General features: G+C 42.5%; 2 protein-coding genes across 3 annotated transcripts in view; one reads left to right on the top strand and one right to left on the bottom strand.

Moving 5' to 3' along the window:
* The first annotated feature begins 24 nt into the window (after positions 1–24).
* tmem68 (transmembrane protein 68) lies at positions 25–9,194 on the top strand. 2 transcript variants are annotated; one of them, XR_013779532.1, is made up of 10 exons: positions 25–1,001; positions 1,161–1,340; positions 4,028–4,201; positions 4,448–4,547; positions 5,387–5,554; positions 5,711–5,904; positions 6,161–6,221; positions 6,910–7,049; positions 7,670–7,766; positions 7,867–7,955. XR_013779532.1 is itself a non-coding variant. In XM_079348414.1 (9 exons), exons 2-9 carry the CDS (start codon positions 1,281–1,283, stop codon positions 7,969–7,971), a joined length of 1,002 nt encoding a protein of 333 aa, XP_079204540.1. In that variant the 5' UTR covers positions 32–1,001; positions 1,161–1,280; the 3' UTR covers positions 7,972–9,194. The 2 variants fall into 2 exon arrangements, 1 of the variants encoding a protein (XP_079204540.1); XM_079348414.1 differs by lacking the exon at positions 7,670–7,766 and having other exon boundaries at positions 32–1,001; positions 7,867–9,194.
* Positions 9,195–11,773: 2,579 nt separating this feature from the next.
* Positions 11,774–19,173, bottom strand: part of LOC306827171 (uncharacterized protein) — a 55,071-nt gene continuing 47,671 nt past the window's right edge. The window contains exon 24 of the mRNA XM_079348840.1: positions 11,774–13,729. Within this exon, the coding sequence (XP_079204966.1) occupies positions 12,980–13,729 (750 nt within the window). The 3' untranslated portion in view covers positions 11,774–12,979. The remainder of the gene's footprint in view (positions 13,730–19,173) is intronic.

Genomic DNA, 19,173 nt, shown 5'->3' with positions numbered 1-19,173 from the left:
CTGCCCCTCCAAAACACTGACGGGAAGAAATGACATAATTTTTTAAGATAAGAGGCGAAATAGACTATGGAAAGTAATCGTCTTGTTTTCATTTATTTTGTATGGGAAGCATTACAGAAAAAGGAAAATACAAAATATACAACAATTAAAAATAGTAGACTAAGTACACAATAATAAAATTATTTTGATCTCTATCTTTGTATATAATTGTTTTTCTTTAAATATAATTTTCCTCTTTTCCATAGCTTTCTATTATATTTATTTTACGAGATGTCATATTTGATTATCACAGTTGTTCCCATTGGCTATCTTTAAAATATAAATCAAAAATGTTGCCATATTTTACTTGTTTGTACAATTTCAATTAAAGTGTGATAATAAAATAATATGCAGGTTTGTAAACAGAACACTAGAAAATAATTACACAAGCTCAAATCGATTTACAATGTTTTATACTACTGTCAGTTGTTTTGATGATTTTAGTTTGAAGGTTCTGTATCCAACATGAAGAGTCTTCCGGGTTTTAAAGCTTTGTAGTGGAACCCGGAACTTATCTCAGGCTGGGTTTTTTGTTCCGGGGACCCTTTTCCTCTTAACACCTGCTCGTGTCACATACAAACCCCTCCGTAGTGAGAGGCAGGCTAGCTGGTGGCTAACAAACACTGTTGTATGTTGTGCTGCTTAATGTTGCTGTAACGTTACTTAATGACTGTTACCAGGGTAACCACGGTAACCGTGTGACGTAACGCGTAACGTGTCCGTTTGTTCTGCGTCTTAAAGGGACAGTGTCAGCTGTCAGCTGTCAGATTGTCTCATAGGTTTCTAGGTTGTTGTTTTTTTATTTTATATTCCGGTGACGTGTTGACAACAGCACGCGTTTACTGTTTCCTGTTTAACGTCTCGGTTGTTTACGCTGCTTTCTCTGTCACTTCTCTTGTCTGTGGTTGATCTCTGAACACTGGAGCTAGCTAAAGAGCAACACAGCTTTGATTCAAAGCTGGGTGAGTTGATTTACATTCACATCTATTCTGAGTTCTTCTAGAAATATGTTTTATTTATAACAGGTATTGTGTAACAACGTAACATGTTTGTGTGTGTCCAGGGTTTAGACAGATATGAGCCCAGTGTTTGACCTCAATTCATGCTTCCTCCTCCCTCAGCTTGTAGCAGCAAGAGTTGATGTGATCCTTCAGATGAAGTCAGATGAAGCTGTCTGACTGATCCTGATCCTGGTCCTGATCCTGGTCCTGGTCCTGTAGACACACAATCTCCTGAGCAGGATGTCAGACAGTGGGAATCAGTCCTGTGTGATGGGAGCAGAGGACACCCTGTCCTTCTTGGTATGCACCCTGTCCCTTCATGTACTGACATTCACAGTGTATCATCTGTTCATTCTTTATGTTGATGTCTTTCAAAGTGTTTAAGAAAACTGGACCACACGTCAGGTTTAGATCAAGGAGTTTGACTGCAGTCACAAAATGCTGCAGATTTTTGGTACGATGGGTCAGTTATATGTGAGCATTCAGAGTGTCATAACAAAAACAGGCGTGTTGTTCTCTGCAAGGCGTCCCATCAGTGGTTTAAAGAGCCGACAGCAGCACAACAGGGCGAGGCACGAGAGGAGGAGTGAGCTGAAATGATCTGGAGGTCAGACAGTTAGTCATGCAGTGTGACTGATCCAGGTTTTATTGGCATCTGTTTAAAAGTGTGGCCGTTGGATTCAGTAACTTAGTGAGCTCAAAATGTAATTGTTCTGGAAAATACTTCACTATTTAAAAGTTTCACAGACTTAGATAATGATCCTCTGGTTCCTCAGAGGTTCAGCTCATCGGACTTGTTACTAGCGATATTAACAACCAGTCCTATGAGCTGAAACTCTGGTTGTTGTTGTTTAAAAAGCGTGATCCAGATGACAATGATCCAGGTAATCCACTTTCTTGTCTATCAGGGATCACGTTACCCTGCTCACTTCTATCCCCAGTCTGACTCCCTGCTGGGATCAGGATGATCCAGATGTGAATGATCAATGTGATCGTAGCTATTTCATCACAATCTGGAGGTTTGATCTGGATTAAACCCAGGACTGGATTACCTGATCATCGTCTCTTTAACTGACTGTGCAGCTCCTCTAGTTCCTTAGTTAATCCTCGAAGGACGTTCTCAGGTTGTTTAGATCAAAAAGAAGCAAAACCTGTCTGTAGTCATGCCCTTCTTTTGTTCCAGTAGAAATAATTGATCAGTATCGTGGTTTAACTCTGGTGAGAATAAATCAGAGACAATGAGCCAGCACTAATCCTGTCTGATCGCTTTAATCCCACTGGATCCAGATTACACCTTCCACTCTGCCACCAGACATATGTCAGACTACACGCGTGTTCGTCTGTCTTTAAACCCAACATCACACAGCTGTTTCTGTGTGATCAATGCTCCACCCTCGGGTGTGTTTTCAGATTTTCCCCTCTGTTGATGTGTCTGTGTATGATCATTGATGTGTCTGTGTCTGATCATTGATGATGATATGATCATTGATGTGTCTGTGTATGATCATTGATGTGTCTGTGTCTGATCATTGATGATGATATGATCATTGATGTGTCTGTGTATGATCATTGATGTGCCTGTGTATGATCATTGATGTGTCTGTGTATGATCATTGATGTGTCTGTGTATGATCATTGATGATGATATGATCATTGATGTCTGTGTATGATCATTGATGTCTGTGTATGATCATTGATGTCTGTGTATGATCATTGATGTGTCTGTGTATGATCATTGATGTGTCTGTGTATGATCATTGATGTGTCTGTGTATGATCATTGATGTGTCTGTGTATGATCATTGATGTGTCTGTGTATGATCATTGATGTGTCTGTGTATGATCATTGATGTGTCTGTGTATGATCATTGATGTGTCTGTGTATGATCATTGATGTGTCTGTGTATGATCATTGATGTGTCTGTGTATGATATGGATGATGATTTGATCATTGATGTTTCTGTGTATGATATGGATGATGATTTGATCATTGATGTGTCTGTTTATGATCATTGATGTGTCTGTGTATGATCATTGATGATGATTTGATCATTGATGTGTCTGTGTATGATCATTGATGATGATTTGATCATTGATGTGTCTGTGTATGATCATTGATGATGATTTGATCATTGATGTGTCTGTGTATGATCATTGATGTGTCTGTGTATGATCATTGATGATGATATGATCATTGATGTGTCTGTGTATGATCATTGATGTGTCTGTGTATGATCATTGATGTGTCTGTGTATGATCATTGATGTGTCTGTGTATGATCATTGATGTGTCTGTGTATGATCATTGATGTGTCTGTGTATGATCATTGATGTGTCTGTGTATGATCATTGATGTGTCTGTGTATGATCATTGATGTGTCTGTGTATGATCATTGATGTGTCTGTGTATGATCATTGATGTGTCTGTGTATGATATGGATGATGATTTGATCATTGATGTGTCTGTGTATGATATGGATGATGATTTGATCATTGATGTGTCTGTGTATGATATGGATGATGATTTGATCATTGATGTGTCTGTGTATGATATGGATGATGATTTGATCATTGATGTGTCTGTGTATGATCATTGATGTGTCTGTGTATGATCATTGATGATGATTTGATCATTGATGTGTCTGTGTATGATATGGATGATGATTTGATCATTGATGTGTCTGTGTATGATATGGATGATGATTTGATCATTGATGTGTCTGTGTATGATATGGATGATGATTTGATCATTGATGTGTCTGTGTATGATATGGATGATGATTTGATCATTGATGTGTCTGTGTATGATATGGATGATGATATGATCATTGATGTGTCTGTGTATGATATGGATGATGATATGATCATTGATGTTTCTGTGTATGATATGGATGATGATTTGATCATTGATGTTTCTGTGTATGATATGGATGATGATATGATCATTGATGTGTCTGTGGGATGACCTGAGCGTCTTTCTGGTCCACAGGTCTGTGTGTTTCGTGCGTTGGAGGACTGGGCAGGCCTGGGTCAGGTGGAGGACTATCTGAGTGTTTTGGAGTACCTCCTTTGGGTCTTCACACCTTTGGCCATCGTCTTCATCCTGCCCTTCCTCATCGTCATCCTCCTGTACCTCTCCATACTCTTCCTCCATGTCTATAAGGTAAACCTGTCACCTCACATCTTTTAATATGAGGCTTTCGTGGCCTTCAAACTCCCGTATCAGCTTTCACAGTATCATGATTTAAATACAAGTATCTCTTTCTCTATCAGAACTGTACATACATGCAGGCTGGAGCTGTGCATTAATGTACTGTTGTTTTCAAAGTGTTGAAGGACACACACTTCCATGCTGGTGTGTGAGTGTCATCAGTCAGAGCCTGACTCTCAAACTCTTTTTCATCCATAGAGGAAGAATCAGCTGAGGGAAGCTTACTGCAACAACCTGTGGGACGGGGCCAGGAAGACCCTGGCTACTCTGTGGGACGGACATGGAGCCATCTGGCATGGTAACACGCTGTGATTAGATATATGATTACTCATATCACCAGATGAGAATAAAGACAGTTACATTGTCATGTGAAAGTGCACACCTTCATGTCATTGTTGATAATGAGCTGCAGGCTTGTGATTAAGGAGGATCACTTTTACTGGAAGGCTGATCAGAAAAAGAGAAGGATGCATCGTGACCTTTATTCAAATAACTGCAGTTTTAAAGATTCTACTTTAGTTTAGCCGTGTTTTGGTTTTATGGAGTCAGAAGCAGAATGATTGGCTGAGCCTGAGAGGAGCGATTGGAGGGCTAATGCTAACTTTTCAAGTTGTGCAGTGTGTGTACAAAGCCAGCTCCTAACTGTGTTATTCAAAGTTTGATTGTGAAACACGACGACGAAGCGTCCCGTAGCTGTGAATCAAAGTCCAAATCAGCTCATTTATGAAACAAGAGAGGGAAATGATTCTGATCAAAAGGTCAAAAGATGATGATGCTTGATGACGATGAAGGTTATGATGACCGTCAACAGGAAATATTAAAACCCACCCATCATCTATGTCTAGCTTCCCGCCCACTAAATTACACATTATGGCTCCTACGGTTAGCGTTATTGAAGACAGATCTCCTCCAGCTCCTTCTGTTCTCAAGCCCAACACAATGTTTATAAGAAAAATCTCACATCGGTTCACGTTTAACATGAAATGATCTGCTTCCTGATTTACTCCCAGACAGACGTTGTCCTAGTTTTACCTGGTCATTTGAGGGTCATTTGAGGGTCGTTAGGGTCACGTGTTTTCAGGTGGGTTGACAGAAAAACAAATAGAGTTTTTAAAGGCGTGTCTCTCTCTCTCCTAGGCTATGAGATTCATGGTATGGAGAAGATTCCAGATAAAGGACCAGCACTGATCGTGTACTATCATGGAGCCATTCCAATAGACTACTACTACTTCCTGGCTAGTGTCATCATCCAGAAGGGACGGACCTGCCACTCTGTAGCGGACCACTTCCTCTTCAAGATCCCAGGTACCGATGCATGCGCGTACAATCCCAGCAGATACGACTGGCCTCCTCACACTTTAGCTGCTGTTTGACACAACGATTATTTGACAGTGTGTGTTTTTAATGCTTGAATTCCTCACTTGCGTGCTGACCCTGTCTCACTCTGTCCCGCTGCCGCAGGTTTTAAGTTGCTGTGCGAGGTGTTCAGTGTGATTCACGGTCCTCAGCAGGAATGTGTGCGAGCACTGAAGAACGGTCACCTGTTGGGGATTTCTCCCGGTGGCGTGCGGGAGGCTCTGTTCAGTGATGAGACCTACCCGCTCCTCTGGGGCAAACGCAGAGGCTTTGCACAGGTCGCCATTGACGCTCAAGTGGTGCGTTACTGTTTCTCTGATCTACCTGCTGTCTTTGTGTTGTTTAAGTTTCAGTCCATGATGTTATAGATTATATTTCAGATATTCTCTCTGTTACTTGTTGAAAATGTTTGAGAATTTTTGCATCTGCGACATTATTTCTTAAAAGCAGTCTGACTGAATTAAATCCATCCAGTGTTTGTATGCTTCAGTAAAGCACTCGACAGGTGTATGTTTGGTCTCTCTAACATGTTGTTTACATCTTTTTTTTTTTCAGCCAGTTATTCCGATGTTCACTCAGAATCTGCGGGAAGGCTTCAGATCTCTGGGAAATTTAAGTAAGTGCAGAAGACGGTAAACATCCCAAAGGACCCGTGAGAGCCAGAGAGAGAGATCAGAGCGACGTTCAGAGATGCTCTGTGTTGTTTGGGAGTGTGCTGTGTGTCCTCCATAAGCCAGAGTGTTTCTACTAAGATGTGGTGTTGAGACACACAGAGAATGTGTCTCAGATTGTTTTTCTTCATAACTGTTGGTCTGTGTGAGACAGAAAATAAGAAATCTGGCTTTTTGGATAAACTTAAAAACATCCAACTTCAAACAATCTTTAAACGTCACCGGCGTGTTTTTGTGAAGCGATGGTCAACTTTTAGTTTGAGAAGCTGTGACTGAACTGTGTTTGTTGTGTGGAGTGACCCCATGTGGACAAAGTGTGCATGTGCATGTTACTCTGCTTCATCATCGCTTTACTCTGAATCCAGAAAGACAAACGTCATACCTGACTGAATAATAAGATCATCATTTCAAAAGGAGACCGTCTGCCTCGATGCAGTCAGACTTCGTTTAGGGAGGTCGCCCCCTGCTGGCCATTTAAACATCGCTGGTTTTGGACTTTTCTGATTTGGCTTCCCTTTAAAAAAAAGAGTCTACGTCCACTGACACAGTCTGTGGTGCCGACCTGACGCAGGGGATCTCCAGTCTCTGTTACGTACAGTAAATACATGTCATGTCTTGTCTCTGTGTTTCCAGGGTTTTATCGCTGGGTGTACGAGAGATTTCGTTTCCCTGCCGCGCCGGTTTATGGAGGATTTCCTGTGAAGTTTCGTACCTTCCTTGGTGATCCGATCCCCTACGACCCCAATTTAAACGCTGCAGAGCTCGCTGAGAAAGTAAGTGCTCAGCGGTGAACCTTCACCTCTGAAGTCACACTCCATGTTGAACCTGCACCAGCTGGTAACAAGCCAGAAAAGCAACATGGACGCCTTTGTTGTGTTAGCTCATATAAGGAGACAACAGCACACTATTAGTCTGATTGATTTAATCACACAAACATAATGTAGAGCTTAACATCTGACATCTCTGACCCTCAGACATCAATGGAAACACAGCAGATCTTGTTTTTCTGGTTTGTGCTTTTCACATGGTCTCATAGTGTTCAGTTTCACGGCTTGCTGGTGTCAAAGAAAAAAAACAAATACAGCTCAAATAATATTAACCATAATCTGCGCACCACCAGCAGGTATCAATATTTGATGATCTGATCAAGTTTGGTTGCACCCGAATCTGATTGATTTATTTTTAGGTGAAGAGTTAAGATGTGTAAAATAAAATAAAAGCGAGGCTTTACTGGGGGCGACCTCCCAGTGTGAGCAGGATGTTATCAGGGACGAGACCCCGACGTCCAGACCGGCGCCCTTCTTTAGGACATCACTAACTTTAAACAGATTAGAGATTACAGATCATTAAGTTGTTTTGTTGCTTTAAAAATGATTCCTTTAACAACAAACAGTCAGCTGGTAACTTCAGATAGAGCTGTCGTCATGGCAACGCTTCATTAGCCTTCCAGAAAGAAGCTGCTCAGATCAGACTGAACATGAGACGATGAGGTGAGACGTGTGAACAGATGAGTGTTTCTGATGATGTCATCGTGACCTTCATTTATCACCTACCTGTGATCTGACTCGGACTTTGGTTTTGCCTGTGCAGGTGCAGCAGGCGGTCCAGTCTCTGATAGACCAGCACCAGCAGATCCCAGGGAACATCCTGAGAGCCTTACTGGAGAGATTTCACTCCAAAGTCAAAGACCATTAACATCAGCAGCAGCACAACGACAGAGACAAACTGTCCAGAGTGACCAAAACAAAGAGACAGCTTCAGTGTGCACAGGTCCAGTCTGACATGTTTGAAGATTTGCACAAACCACTGAGGGTCTCATGCATGCACAGTCTTTGTGTTGTCTCTTGCTGAAATGTATTTTTGAACCATTCGTTTTAAATCTGCTCATTCCCAGAGCTGACCTGTGTAAGAGAAGACATGCACGGTATCTGATTCCTGATGTTCCCAAATCTTTGTCCCGATTCATCATAGTGCGATCATCTACAGAGGGAGCTGATTGGCTGGTGAGAAGACCCTGGTTGTCGTGGATGTTTGAGGATCATTTAATACTCTATTAAAGGAGGAGGCGTGACAGGAACGTGATCCGTTCTCCTCCCCTGCTCTAACAAACAGGTTTAACCACTGTGACTTTTTATTAACAGCACCACTGAAGTAGTGAACACGATCCAGTGAAGTGTGCTGCGTTTCACAGGTTGAAGAACCTCACATCATCTTTAGGTTCTTTAAATGTTCAGAAAGTAGTCTTAATGTTTTTAAGGGTCTCAGGACATTTTAACAGCAGTGGGATCTATTTCTATAACTGACTCAAGTATACACAGGTGGACAATATGGGGACTTAACTACCTTCAAAGCGAACATCTGTTTCTACCAGCTCAGCATCTTTAGAGCAACAACATGCAGCTCTGCAGCAGAGCGCGCTCCTGTCCTGAGAACAGTGTTCAGCTTTACCGCGCTAGTTCACCGCGCAGACGTTTGACACACCAGCTGAGAGGAAGAGGGCGGGAACGCTGAACGCTGAGAAGAGAAGAAGAGTGAGGGAGCGGAGTGAACATCCCTGCAGATGATTCAGACTGAGATGTGACGTTCGTTAGCTTGTTATCAGTGTCGTCGCTGTCTCATGTAGCCGCTTCACTCACTTACATGTAACAAAGGATTTCTCTCAATGCAGCCATTTAACCACGGACATGGACGCTAATAGTACTGATCCGTGTTGGTGGACGTGGTTCTTTGGTTTCTCACGACGTCTCTGCAGGTGAAACAGAAGTCCTGCATATTGTTGCTTTAAAAGTTTCCTCAACTCTAAGGAAGCCTTTAATCTTCTTTAGTGACGAGCCCTCGATGATCCACAGTCATCCTGGTGATTTCCTCCGTGGCTCTTCATCCCAGCGTCAGCGTGCGTTTTGTAAAGGAACAGCTGGTGGCTGTTTCTGAACTCTCTCCTCAGAAGGAAAGCTCACAGTGGTTCAGGGTTCAGGGTCACTGGTGCTAAGAAAAGACGCAGCTGTTTATATCACCGACTTTTTAAATCACAAACAAAGGGAGTTAGTTTTCATCTGGCTGCTTTTTTCACTGACAGAAAAAAACTAAGTGTGGATGCAAGTATAGAGAACTGAAGATATGATGAGACACAAAGACAACAGCTGTCGAGCCCTCTCTCTATCTTATTGTAACATCAGTAATAATGTGATCACCATCTCAAACATGATTATTGATTATTCCAAACTCTACTCTTCTCCGTAATGAGAAGGGCCTCAATGCTGCCGATGTTTGACTGTCCTTTAAGGGTTACCATGGTTACCTGAGCGATTATTTTTCAGGTGTAACATCCAGACTTAAAGTCAGACTACTCGTCTGTTCGGGATCAGTGATGTTTGCAATGCTTTCAAAGCACTTTAGTGACTGCAGTAGTCGTGCCTTTGTGTTCCTCCGCTCCTTAACGTCTTATAAAGTGAGCTGTTTGGAGGTCGTCTCTTAAACCGCTGATTTGTTGGACAAATATATTTTAAAATACTCCATCAGGTAGTCAAAGAGAGTAAAAAAAAAAAAAGGCCAAAAATGCCGATTCAGAACAGATATTTATTCATGACCTTTTACAGTGAAGTCGCTCAAACTATGACCGTGATGTCATTTGTCATGCTGGATTCTGATTGGTACAAACTCACGTCTGCAGTCTTGCCTCAAACCTTCACATCAGCATGATTACACTTTATTGAGACGACGTTCAGAGTGCGCCTCTGTTATAGAACGACGGATGAATTGTGTCCTGATCCTCCTGAGTTAAACGTATTACCAGCCTTTATTTTGAAAAGCCAACATTAACCAGACCTCTGCAGGGCAGGGGACTCCCAGGTGTACTAAGTATCGTCAGTGCTGTGAACCTATCATGGTGTCATGTTTAACTTGTGGTTTTGAATTCAAGGTGAATAGTCTTTGTGTTGATACGTATGAGTTTGTAAATATTGTGATTTTAAGTATCACCACTGCCAACTCTGATTTTTGTTCAGCTTTATTTTGAAAGAGCACCTTAGTGAGACCAAGTGTTCTTCAGTGATGTCGTATCGGGTGCTTTACTTTGTGAACTGGTTGCCTTTTTAATTGTTGTTGCTTCTGAGATGACCTTTAACAAACGTTTTACACTGTGTCAATATAACATAAATGTTGCACTATAAAATATTTACATCCACCTCTTTCCCCATTAATAAATTTATTTTGATCAAAAAGGTTCACAAGGAGTATTTTCTTTGTTTGTTTATGTTGGTAGGATAACGTGATGTGAAAGGTCAAGCAGCGACCTCTAGTGATGAATGAAGCCAATGCTAAATGTTTATACAGCATGTCATATTCAACCATGTGTCCAACCACCACTGAGCCACAGCCTTTCATACAGAAGATGTTAGTTAGTATACAAGTTAGCCTTTTCTTTATGTGTTTCCCTCTTAGGCCTCCACTCGCTGATGGACTGCTGGTAGACGTCCTCTCTGATTAAATGCCTCCTGACAAACAGCTACAACGACTCTTCCTGTCAGTCGAGTCAGCTCCACCCTTTATCCTGAGTAACTATTATCCTTCATAAAATAAAAACAGAAGAGTGATTAAAGCATTCCCACCTTGTGCCGATAAATACAGTAGATATTCAGACCAGTTTCGTCTCTTTACTCTGCTGAAAATGTTGGAAACGTTTGTAAGGTACTTGACTTCTGAATGGCGGCTGTGGATCAGCAGCCTCTACCATCAGTGTGTGAATGTGTATGAATGGATGAGTTCATACTGATGGACTCTTTACTCTGCTGCAGCCTCTACCATCAGTGTGTGAATGTGTATGAATGGATGAGTTCATACTGATGGACTCTTTACTCTGCAGCAGCCTCTACCATCAGTGTGTGAATGTGTATGAATGGATGAGTTCATACTGATGGACTCTTTACTCTGCTGCAGCCTCTACCATCAGTGTGTCGGTGTGACCTGCAGTGTGAAATCTGTCTATAAAACAGTCACACACCTACTGGTCATATTGAACTCCATAAATACAATGTGCAATATTCACATTGATTACCATTGTATATACCAGTAACTGTGAACATTGCGTCATAGTTTAAGCCATTTGCACTTGTACATAGTTTATTATTCCATCTGGTACTTATATTCCTTTTTTAAATATCTCTATTCTATTTTACAGTTTAAATTATTTCTTTACTTTTGTACTGTGTTTTTGAGCAACGGTAACAACCGAATTTCCCACTGGGATTAATAAAGTATTTATGATTCTGAAAGCCTTTTGAGTTGTCTGAATATAAACAAGCTCAAGTCCATTTCATTTGCAGCCAGCCCGGAGTAGACACTTAATGAGCTGCAGCTTCTATCACTTCTATGTTGTCATTTTTCAACACCAAAGGTTGATTCAAACATCGAAGCTGCAGCCCTCTGCTGGCTGCACACTGAACTACACTGAAAATAAAGCAGGGAAACGTGATTGTTCAACACTCTGGAAGCCCTTTATTATAACTATGATGATTTTATTTGTAATTATTTTTTACATTATTGATCAGTCCACCCTGACAGGAGGCAGACTGATGGAGACATGCAGAGGTTTAACACATGATCAGATATAAACAGTCCGACAGTCTCAAATTAAAATCTGTGATTATTAAAATGAACGTTTTCATAAACAGACACAGTGAGAGGTAGCATGGGGTCAAATCATGAATGACATCATCCTCACCAGAGAAGAAAACAAGTGTAACACGTTGTCTCTAAGCGATCATGACACTATTAAGACGGTAACTGATGATATGTAAGAGAATATGTCAAGTGAGTGTGTTGTTATTACATTTGGCCCCCCATTCTGTGTCTTCCTTAACTACAGTGATCTAACCTGGGATAACAGAACTTTCACGTGATTGGCCAATCAGAATCAAGTATTTCTGTGTATGCAGCTTTGATGATGTTTGAGTGTTTTTATTCTTTATGGAGTTCAACGTTTCCTTGATTCTCTTCGGTTCAACATGATGGCCCGTCATGTTGGAGCAGCTGTATAGACTGTGAGGATGAAGTCACTGATTGTTACAGAAACATTTTATTTCTTTAATTTAAATAACTTTCTGCACTAACAGATCGTTGAAAGGAAGAAAAACACTGTATTTCAATCTTAGTTATATCGACATAAAAACTGTTCTGTAGCGACTTTGGGGTAAACTGAATACTTAACATCACAACACAGGACTCGTAGCTTTAAAAGACACAAAATGTTTCTCAAACAAAATGATTTTAAAAAAACAGCTTACAGGCCTGAATCTATTTAAACTATCTTAGTTTGAAAAATAAATTCTGTTTACACATATTTCATTAAAACATTAATACATGAAGTGACGGAACAAAAACACCTGTGATTGTCTGTAGCAATCCACGGCTATTTTTCACGCCTCTGAATGTGGTCTGATGAGGTATGAGGGACAGGGATAAAGTCTGCCCTCTAGAGGACAAACAGATGGACTATCAGACACTCTGATATTTGTGTACATACACAAATATCAGAGTGTCTGATCAAACCTGGGTTGTAAAAACACAACACAAAATATTGAAAGGTATTAAAAGGTAAACATCACACAATATTGCTGTAGGAACATATTGCTAATCAATCCATTTTCTTTCGCTTAATTAGCTCTGAAAGTTTAAATGCCCTTTTCATCTCTGGTTCATGAACGCCTCATGGTGCATTCGTCGAGGCTGCAGGTGTGGTGCTTTTTCTGCCTCGACCTTTAGAGGGGGAGTCACATCCTGACGTTGAGACACTCCACTTCCTGTGACCCGCAATGGTGGGGTCGAGGGTGGAAGATGGCGAGGGAGGGGAGGAGGAGGAGGAGGAGGAGGGTGAGGATGATGATGAAGAGTAGGAGGATGAAGAGCAGTACCGTTGTTGGGAGGTAGAGGCCAGGACGAGTTGGTGCTGGCCCTTGCTGGTGCTGTGAGACCGCCGGTGGGAGGGGCCGATGTTAGCGTGGGATGGCGACAACATTTGGCTGGATGAGGGGAGGAGACGACACAGAGTCAGAGAAGGGATCAAAGACTTATGAGGAGGAGGGGAAGACAATGAGGGGGAGGACAGAGGGGGGGAGGCTGAGGCAGACACTGAGGAGTGGTTCACCAAGGAGGAAGAGGAGGCAGGAAAGGTGGAGGAGGTAAGAGAGGAGTTGGTGTTCGAAGCTGCAGACAGAAGTGAGATCTTCCCAGAGGAGGAGATGGAAGGTGCTGAGGTTGATGCAACTGAGGAAGAGGAGGAGCAGGTGGAAGAGGAGAAGTATTTCAGGCAATCGTTGGAGTCTGAACAGTGAGGAGTGGAAGAAGAAGCAGGCGGGTGTTTCCGAACATTATGACATAACCCAGGAATCTTAGAGGTCCGCAAAGCAATGACAGAACAGTTACTAGTCCCGACTTCTTTACTGCTGCTGCTTTCAGCCTGCAACACAACACCAGCAACAAGACAAGTCAACACCAGCAACAAGTCAACACCAGCAACAAGTCAACACCAGCAACAAGACAAGTCAACACCAGCAACAAGTCAACACCATCAACAAGACAAGTCAACACCAGCAACAAGACAAGTCAACACCAGCAACAAGTCAACACCAGCAACAAGTCAACACCAGCAACAAGACAAGTCAACACCAGCAACAAGTCAACACCAGCAACAAGTCAACACCAGCAACAAGACAAGTCAACACCAGCAACAAGACAAGTCAACACCAGCAACAAGTCAACACCAGCAACAAGACAACACCAGCAACAAGACAAGTCAACACCAGCAACAAGACAACACCAGCAACAAGTCAACACCAGCAACAAGACAAGTCAACACCAGCAACAAGTCAACACCAGCAACAAGTCAACACCAGCAACAAGACAAGTCAACACCAGCAACAAGACAACACCAGCAACAAGACAAGTCAACACCAGCAACAAGTCAACACCAGCAACAAGACAAGTCAACACCAGCAACAAGACAAGTCAACACCAGCAACAAGTCAACACCAGCAACAAGACAAGTCAACACCAGCAACAAGACAAGTCAACACCAGCAACAAGACAAGTCAACACCAGCAACAAGTCAACACCAGCAACAGCACAAGTCAACACCAGCAACAAGTCAACACCAGCAACAAGACAAGTCAACACCAGCAACAAGACAACACCAGCAACAAGACAAGTCAACACCAGCAACAAGACAACACCAGCAACAAGTCAACACCAGCAACAAGACAACACCAGCAACAAGTCAACACCAGCAACAAGACAAGTCAACACCAGCAACAAGTCAACACCAGCAACAAGACAAGTCAACACCAGCAACAAGACAAGTCAACACCAGCAACAACTCAAGACCAGCAACAAGACAAGTCAACACCAGCAACAAGACAAGTCAACACCAGCAACAAGTCAACACCAGCAACAAGACAAGTCAACACCAGCAACAAGACAAGTCAACACTAGCAACAAGACAAGACAACACCAGCAACAAGTCGACACCAGCAACAAGACAAGTCAACACCAGCAACAAGACAAGTCAACACTATCAACAAGACAAGTCAACACCATCAACAAGACAAGTCAACACCAGCAACAAGACAACACCAGCAACAAGTCAACACCAGCAACAAGACAACACCAGCAACAAGTCAACACCAGCAACAAGACAAGTCAACACCAGCAACAAGTCAACACCAGCAACAAGACAAGTCAACACCAGCAACAAGACAAGTCAACACCAGCAACAACTCAAGACCAGCAACAAGACAAGTCAACACCAGCAACAAGACAAGTCAACACCAGCAACAAGTCAACACCAGCAACAAGACAAGTCAACACCAGCAACAAGACAAGTCAACACTATCAACAAGACAAGTCAACACCATCAACAAGACAAGTCAACACCAGCAACAAGACAAGTCAACACCAGCAACAAGTCAACACCAGCAACAAGACAGGTCAACACCAACAACAAGACAAGTCAACACCAACAACAAGACAAGTCAACACCAACAACAAGACAACACCAGCAACAAGACAAGTCAACACCAACAACAAGACAACACCAGCAACAAGACAAGTCAACACCAGCAACAAGACAAGTCAACACTAGCAAGACAGAGGGGGGGAGGCTGAGGCAGACACTGAGGAGTGGTTCACCAAGGAGGAAGAGGAGGCAGGAAAGGTGGAGGAGGTAAGAGAGGAGTTGGTGTTCGAAGCTGCAGACAGAAGTGAGATCTTCCCAGAGGAGGAGATGGAAGGTGCTGAGGTTGATGCAACTGAGGAAGAGGAGGAGCAGGTGGAAGAGGAGAAGTATTTCAGGCAATCGTTGGAGTCTGAACAGTGAGGAGTGGAAGAAGAAGCAGGCGGGTGTTTCAGGGTGTCTCAGCCTCCCCCCCAAGTCAACACCATCAACAAGACAAGTCAACACCAGCAACAAGACAAGTCAACACCATCAACAAGACAAGTCAACACCAGCAACAAGTCAAGTCAACACCATCAACAAGACAAGTCAACACCAGCAACAAGTCAAGTCAACACCATCAACAAGACAAGTCAACACCAGCAACAAGACAAGTCAACACCAGCAACAAGACAAGTCAACACCATCAACAAGACCAGTCAACACCACCAACAAGACAAGTCAACACCAGCAACAAGACAAGTCAACACCAGCAACAAGTCAAGTCAACACCAGCAACAAGTCAACACCATCAACAAGACAAGTCAACACCAGCAACAAGTCAACACCATCAACAAGACAAGTCAACACCATCAACAAGACAAGTCAACACCAGCAACAAGTCAAGTCAACACCATCAACAAGACCAGTCAACACCATCAACAAGACAAGTCAACACCATCAACAAGACAAGTCAACACCAGCAACAAGACAAGTCAACACCAGCAACAAGTCAACACCAGCAACAAGTCAACACCAACAACAAGTCAAGACCAGCAACAAGACAAGTCAACACCAGCAAGAAGTCAACACCAGCAACAACTCAAGACCAGCAACAAGACAAGTCAACACCAGCAACAAGTCAACACCAGCAACAAGACAAGTCAACACCAGCAACAAGTCAACACCAACAACAAGACAAGTCAGCAAAGATATTCATCATTTAACATCTTAAAACACAACTTCAAGACTCTGCTGCTTTTTCAGTCTCTGTTAAAGGATGAAGGAAGATATGTATGAAAAATAATCACTAGCTGAACAGACTATCAAGTACATGTGGGACACATGTAGTGTCGTCCCCCCTCTCGATCAGGGAGCTCCACAATCTAAAAATCTGATTGATCAGAGGGTGGAGATTTTCACAGGTGGATTTCCTATCTCCAACATAACCTACTCCGGAGCAGGTTAGGTGTGCTGTGTTAGTTACCATGGTGATATACCCAGGGAAGAAGTAAACGAGCCTTGTAAGACTCAAAACCAAGGGTTAATCCTGAAGTGACCTCACCAACCTTAAATCCTGTTAAAGTACTGGACCCAGATACACGACAAAAGCAACCAGTCTCATCAGCTAAGCTTCAAAACAAGTCAACACCAGCCACACAGGAAGTCAAGGCCAGAAACAAAGCAAGCACACGTCATGTTAATATCAACAACATGTATGGCAATATAGCAACCTTGAGACTCGTCTATTAAGCATAACTTAAATGTCATTTAATTATCCAGACAGAGGGACAGAGACGGATGCTTCGGAACCAACCGCCCCCCGTTTGGTTTGTTAGGGTATGTGGCCTTTGAGTCTGGGAAAGGTACCACCAACAGACTAGTTTGGGTGGAACTATATCACCTACATGGGCAACTACAGAGGGACCTGAAGCTGGGTGACTGGGAGGCCTGGACGGTCTGATTACAACCTGAGCAATGCTTTATTATTTGTTTTTTGGGCAACCCATGATGAGCATATAACACCCTATAATGATACGCTGGCTTACAGGACATAATGCTCCTGCAGGGACAGACGAAGGATGGGGGACGGCAGACAGGTCTTAGCTGTGTGTGAGATGAAGGAGTCTCGTTATTTTGGGGAAATGATTGCTGCCATTGCCTCACTCATCTTTAAGGAACAAGAGACTTAGAAAAGTCTTTGCCTCAATGCCAGTTGACTGATTGTTGTGAACACAAACAGGTCAGAGTCAGGTCACGTGCAGGTCACATGCAGGTCAAAACCATCCAGATCCAGACCATAGATGAAATGAAGACCTTGTTACAGAGCTGACCCTTAGCTTAGCCTAGAGTTTACCTCATAGAGATCCATTATAAAAGAAAGTTGGGTTGAGATGTTTCCAGGACATCTCCAACTGCAAACACTAAACTTGACTTTTACTCTGTCATTTGATGACCTATAGAGGTTTTATTTTTGTTTCCTTGAACAAAGGAAACCTGTGACATCCCAACAACACCCTGTCCAACCCGCTGAGCATGTTCAGTACGCTGCACAGATTTTTTGCTGGAACACTGAAAAGGTGCCGCCTTCGGGTCTGATAACAAGGTCGTAATTTTACATCCATGATCCTCACACTGCAAGGCCAACTGTGAAGACTTTCAAAGGTTGAAACCTGTTTATGTTAAGTCTGTAGCGTTGACAGCCTTCACAACATAAACAGGTGATGAATTAGACAGAACACCAAAAAGAACAGATGGACAGAACTTCTCTACACAATAAGACACATATAACAACATTTAAACATTACAAGTACAGTTAAAACATGAGCACTCATTCCAAAAAGATTTGTTCAATAACTGCATGTGAATTTCTTTACTCAGCTAAAGGCCGGTTCACACAGCAGGATTTTAAAATTGTCGGCCAATTTCCCAAACTTTAGAGACCACACACATGGCGATAAATAATCGGAGGTTTTACAGTTTCGCTCGTACAGTGTGTGGTGTGCGGCCACACGGCGACATCAACACACCACACATGAACCGATTTCACTCGCGAACGTCCCCCGATCAGACGGGAAATCTCGCAAAACCTCTCGAGATCAAACGTGATTCCAGAGTCAACAAACGGACGAAGAGGATGTAACAGGGATCGTTTGTGCTGTTTTTATCTGAAAAACATGTTTTAAAAAGAGGCGTCGGTCACAGAGCGGAGACTACGGGAGCATGAGCTGTACTTGCTACATGATGATATGGAGGTGAGTTGTTGTTGTTTTGCTGCCGGTGTTTTCGTTATACGTCACCTCGCTTTCTGATTGGCTACGCGTCACAGTCAACAGGCTCGTGCTCGTTTTCTCCTCGGGGGGGAAACACCACACATGATGAGAGATCGGGCCAAAACAATCCAACATGTTGAATATCCCCGATTTGAGATCACAAATCACACACCACACACTGTACGAACAAAACTGTAAAACCTCAGATTATTTATCGCCGTGTGTGTGGTCTCTCAAGTTTTGGAAATCGTCCGACAACTTTAAAATCTTGCCGTGTGAACCAGCCTTTAGCTTAGAAAACAGACAAGCAAACAGCCGTTCTTCAACACTCATCAGGCGCTGGTCAGTTTCATTGTGTTTAAGGGGGGTTAACACTGTGTGACCAAACACAAGTTGGATTTGGGGTGGATTGCTGATTTTTCTTCATGTTAATGGCCGTCTGGTAAACCAGTCTAGAAAAGAATACTGCCACCTTATTGGGCAATATTTTGAGTACATATTGAAGAGCTGTTTAAATGAGTCACATTTTTTAAAGTTATAAAAAATCTTAACTTTGTCAATATCTGGCAGTTATACAAGTTGATCTTAATCAATAAGAATATATTTTCAGTCAAATGTTCTGATACTTCAAAAAGGTTTAAGGATGTGCCACCTGCTGTCCGAAGAGCACACGTCTAATCTGATCAAGATCTGTTAACCTCA

Source organism: Symphodus melops, assembly GCF_947650265.1.
Source record: "Symphodus melops genome assembly, chromosome: 7".
NCBI lineage: Eukaryota > Metazoa > Chordata > Actinopteri > Labriformes > Labridae > Symphodus > Symphodus melops.
Note: the sequence above shows the minus strand (reverse complement) of the source record. Positions and strands in the feature narration are given on the sequence as shown.

What these genes read in the sequence shown, in the direction of transcription:
- tmem68 (XM_079348414.1), top strand. Translation starts at nt 1,281, where the DNA reads ATGTCAGACAGTGGGAATCAGTCCTGTGTGATGGGAGCAGAGGACACC. An exon ending in TCTTCCTCCATGTCTATAAG is followed by an intron (nt 4,202 to 4,447) that starts GTAAACCTGTCA and finishes TTTCATCCATAG; the next exon opens with AGGAAGAATCAGCTGAGGGA. An exon ending in ACATGGAGCCATCTGGCATG is followed by an intron (nt 4,548 to 5,386) that starts GTAACACGCTGT and finishes TCTCTCTCCTAG; the next exon opens with GCTATGAGATTCATGGTATG.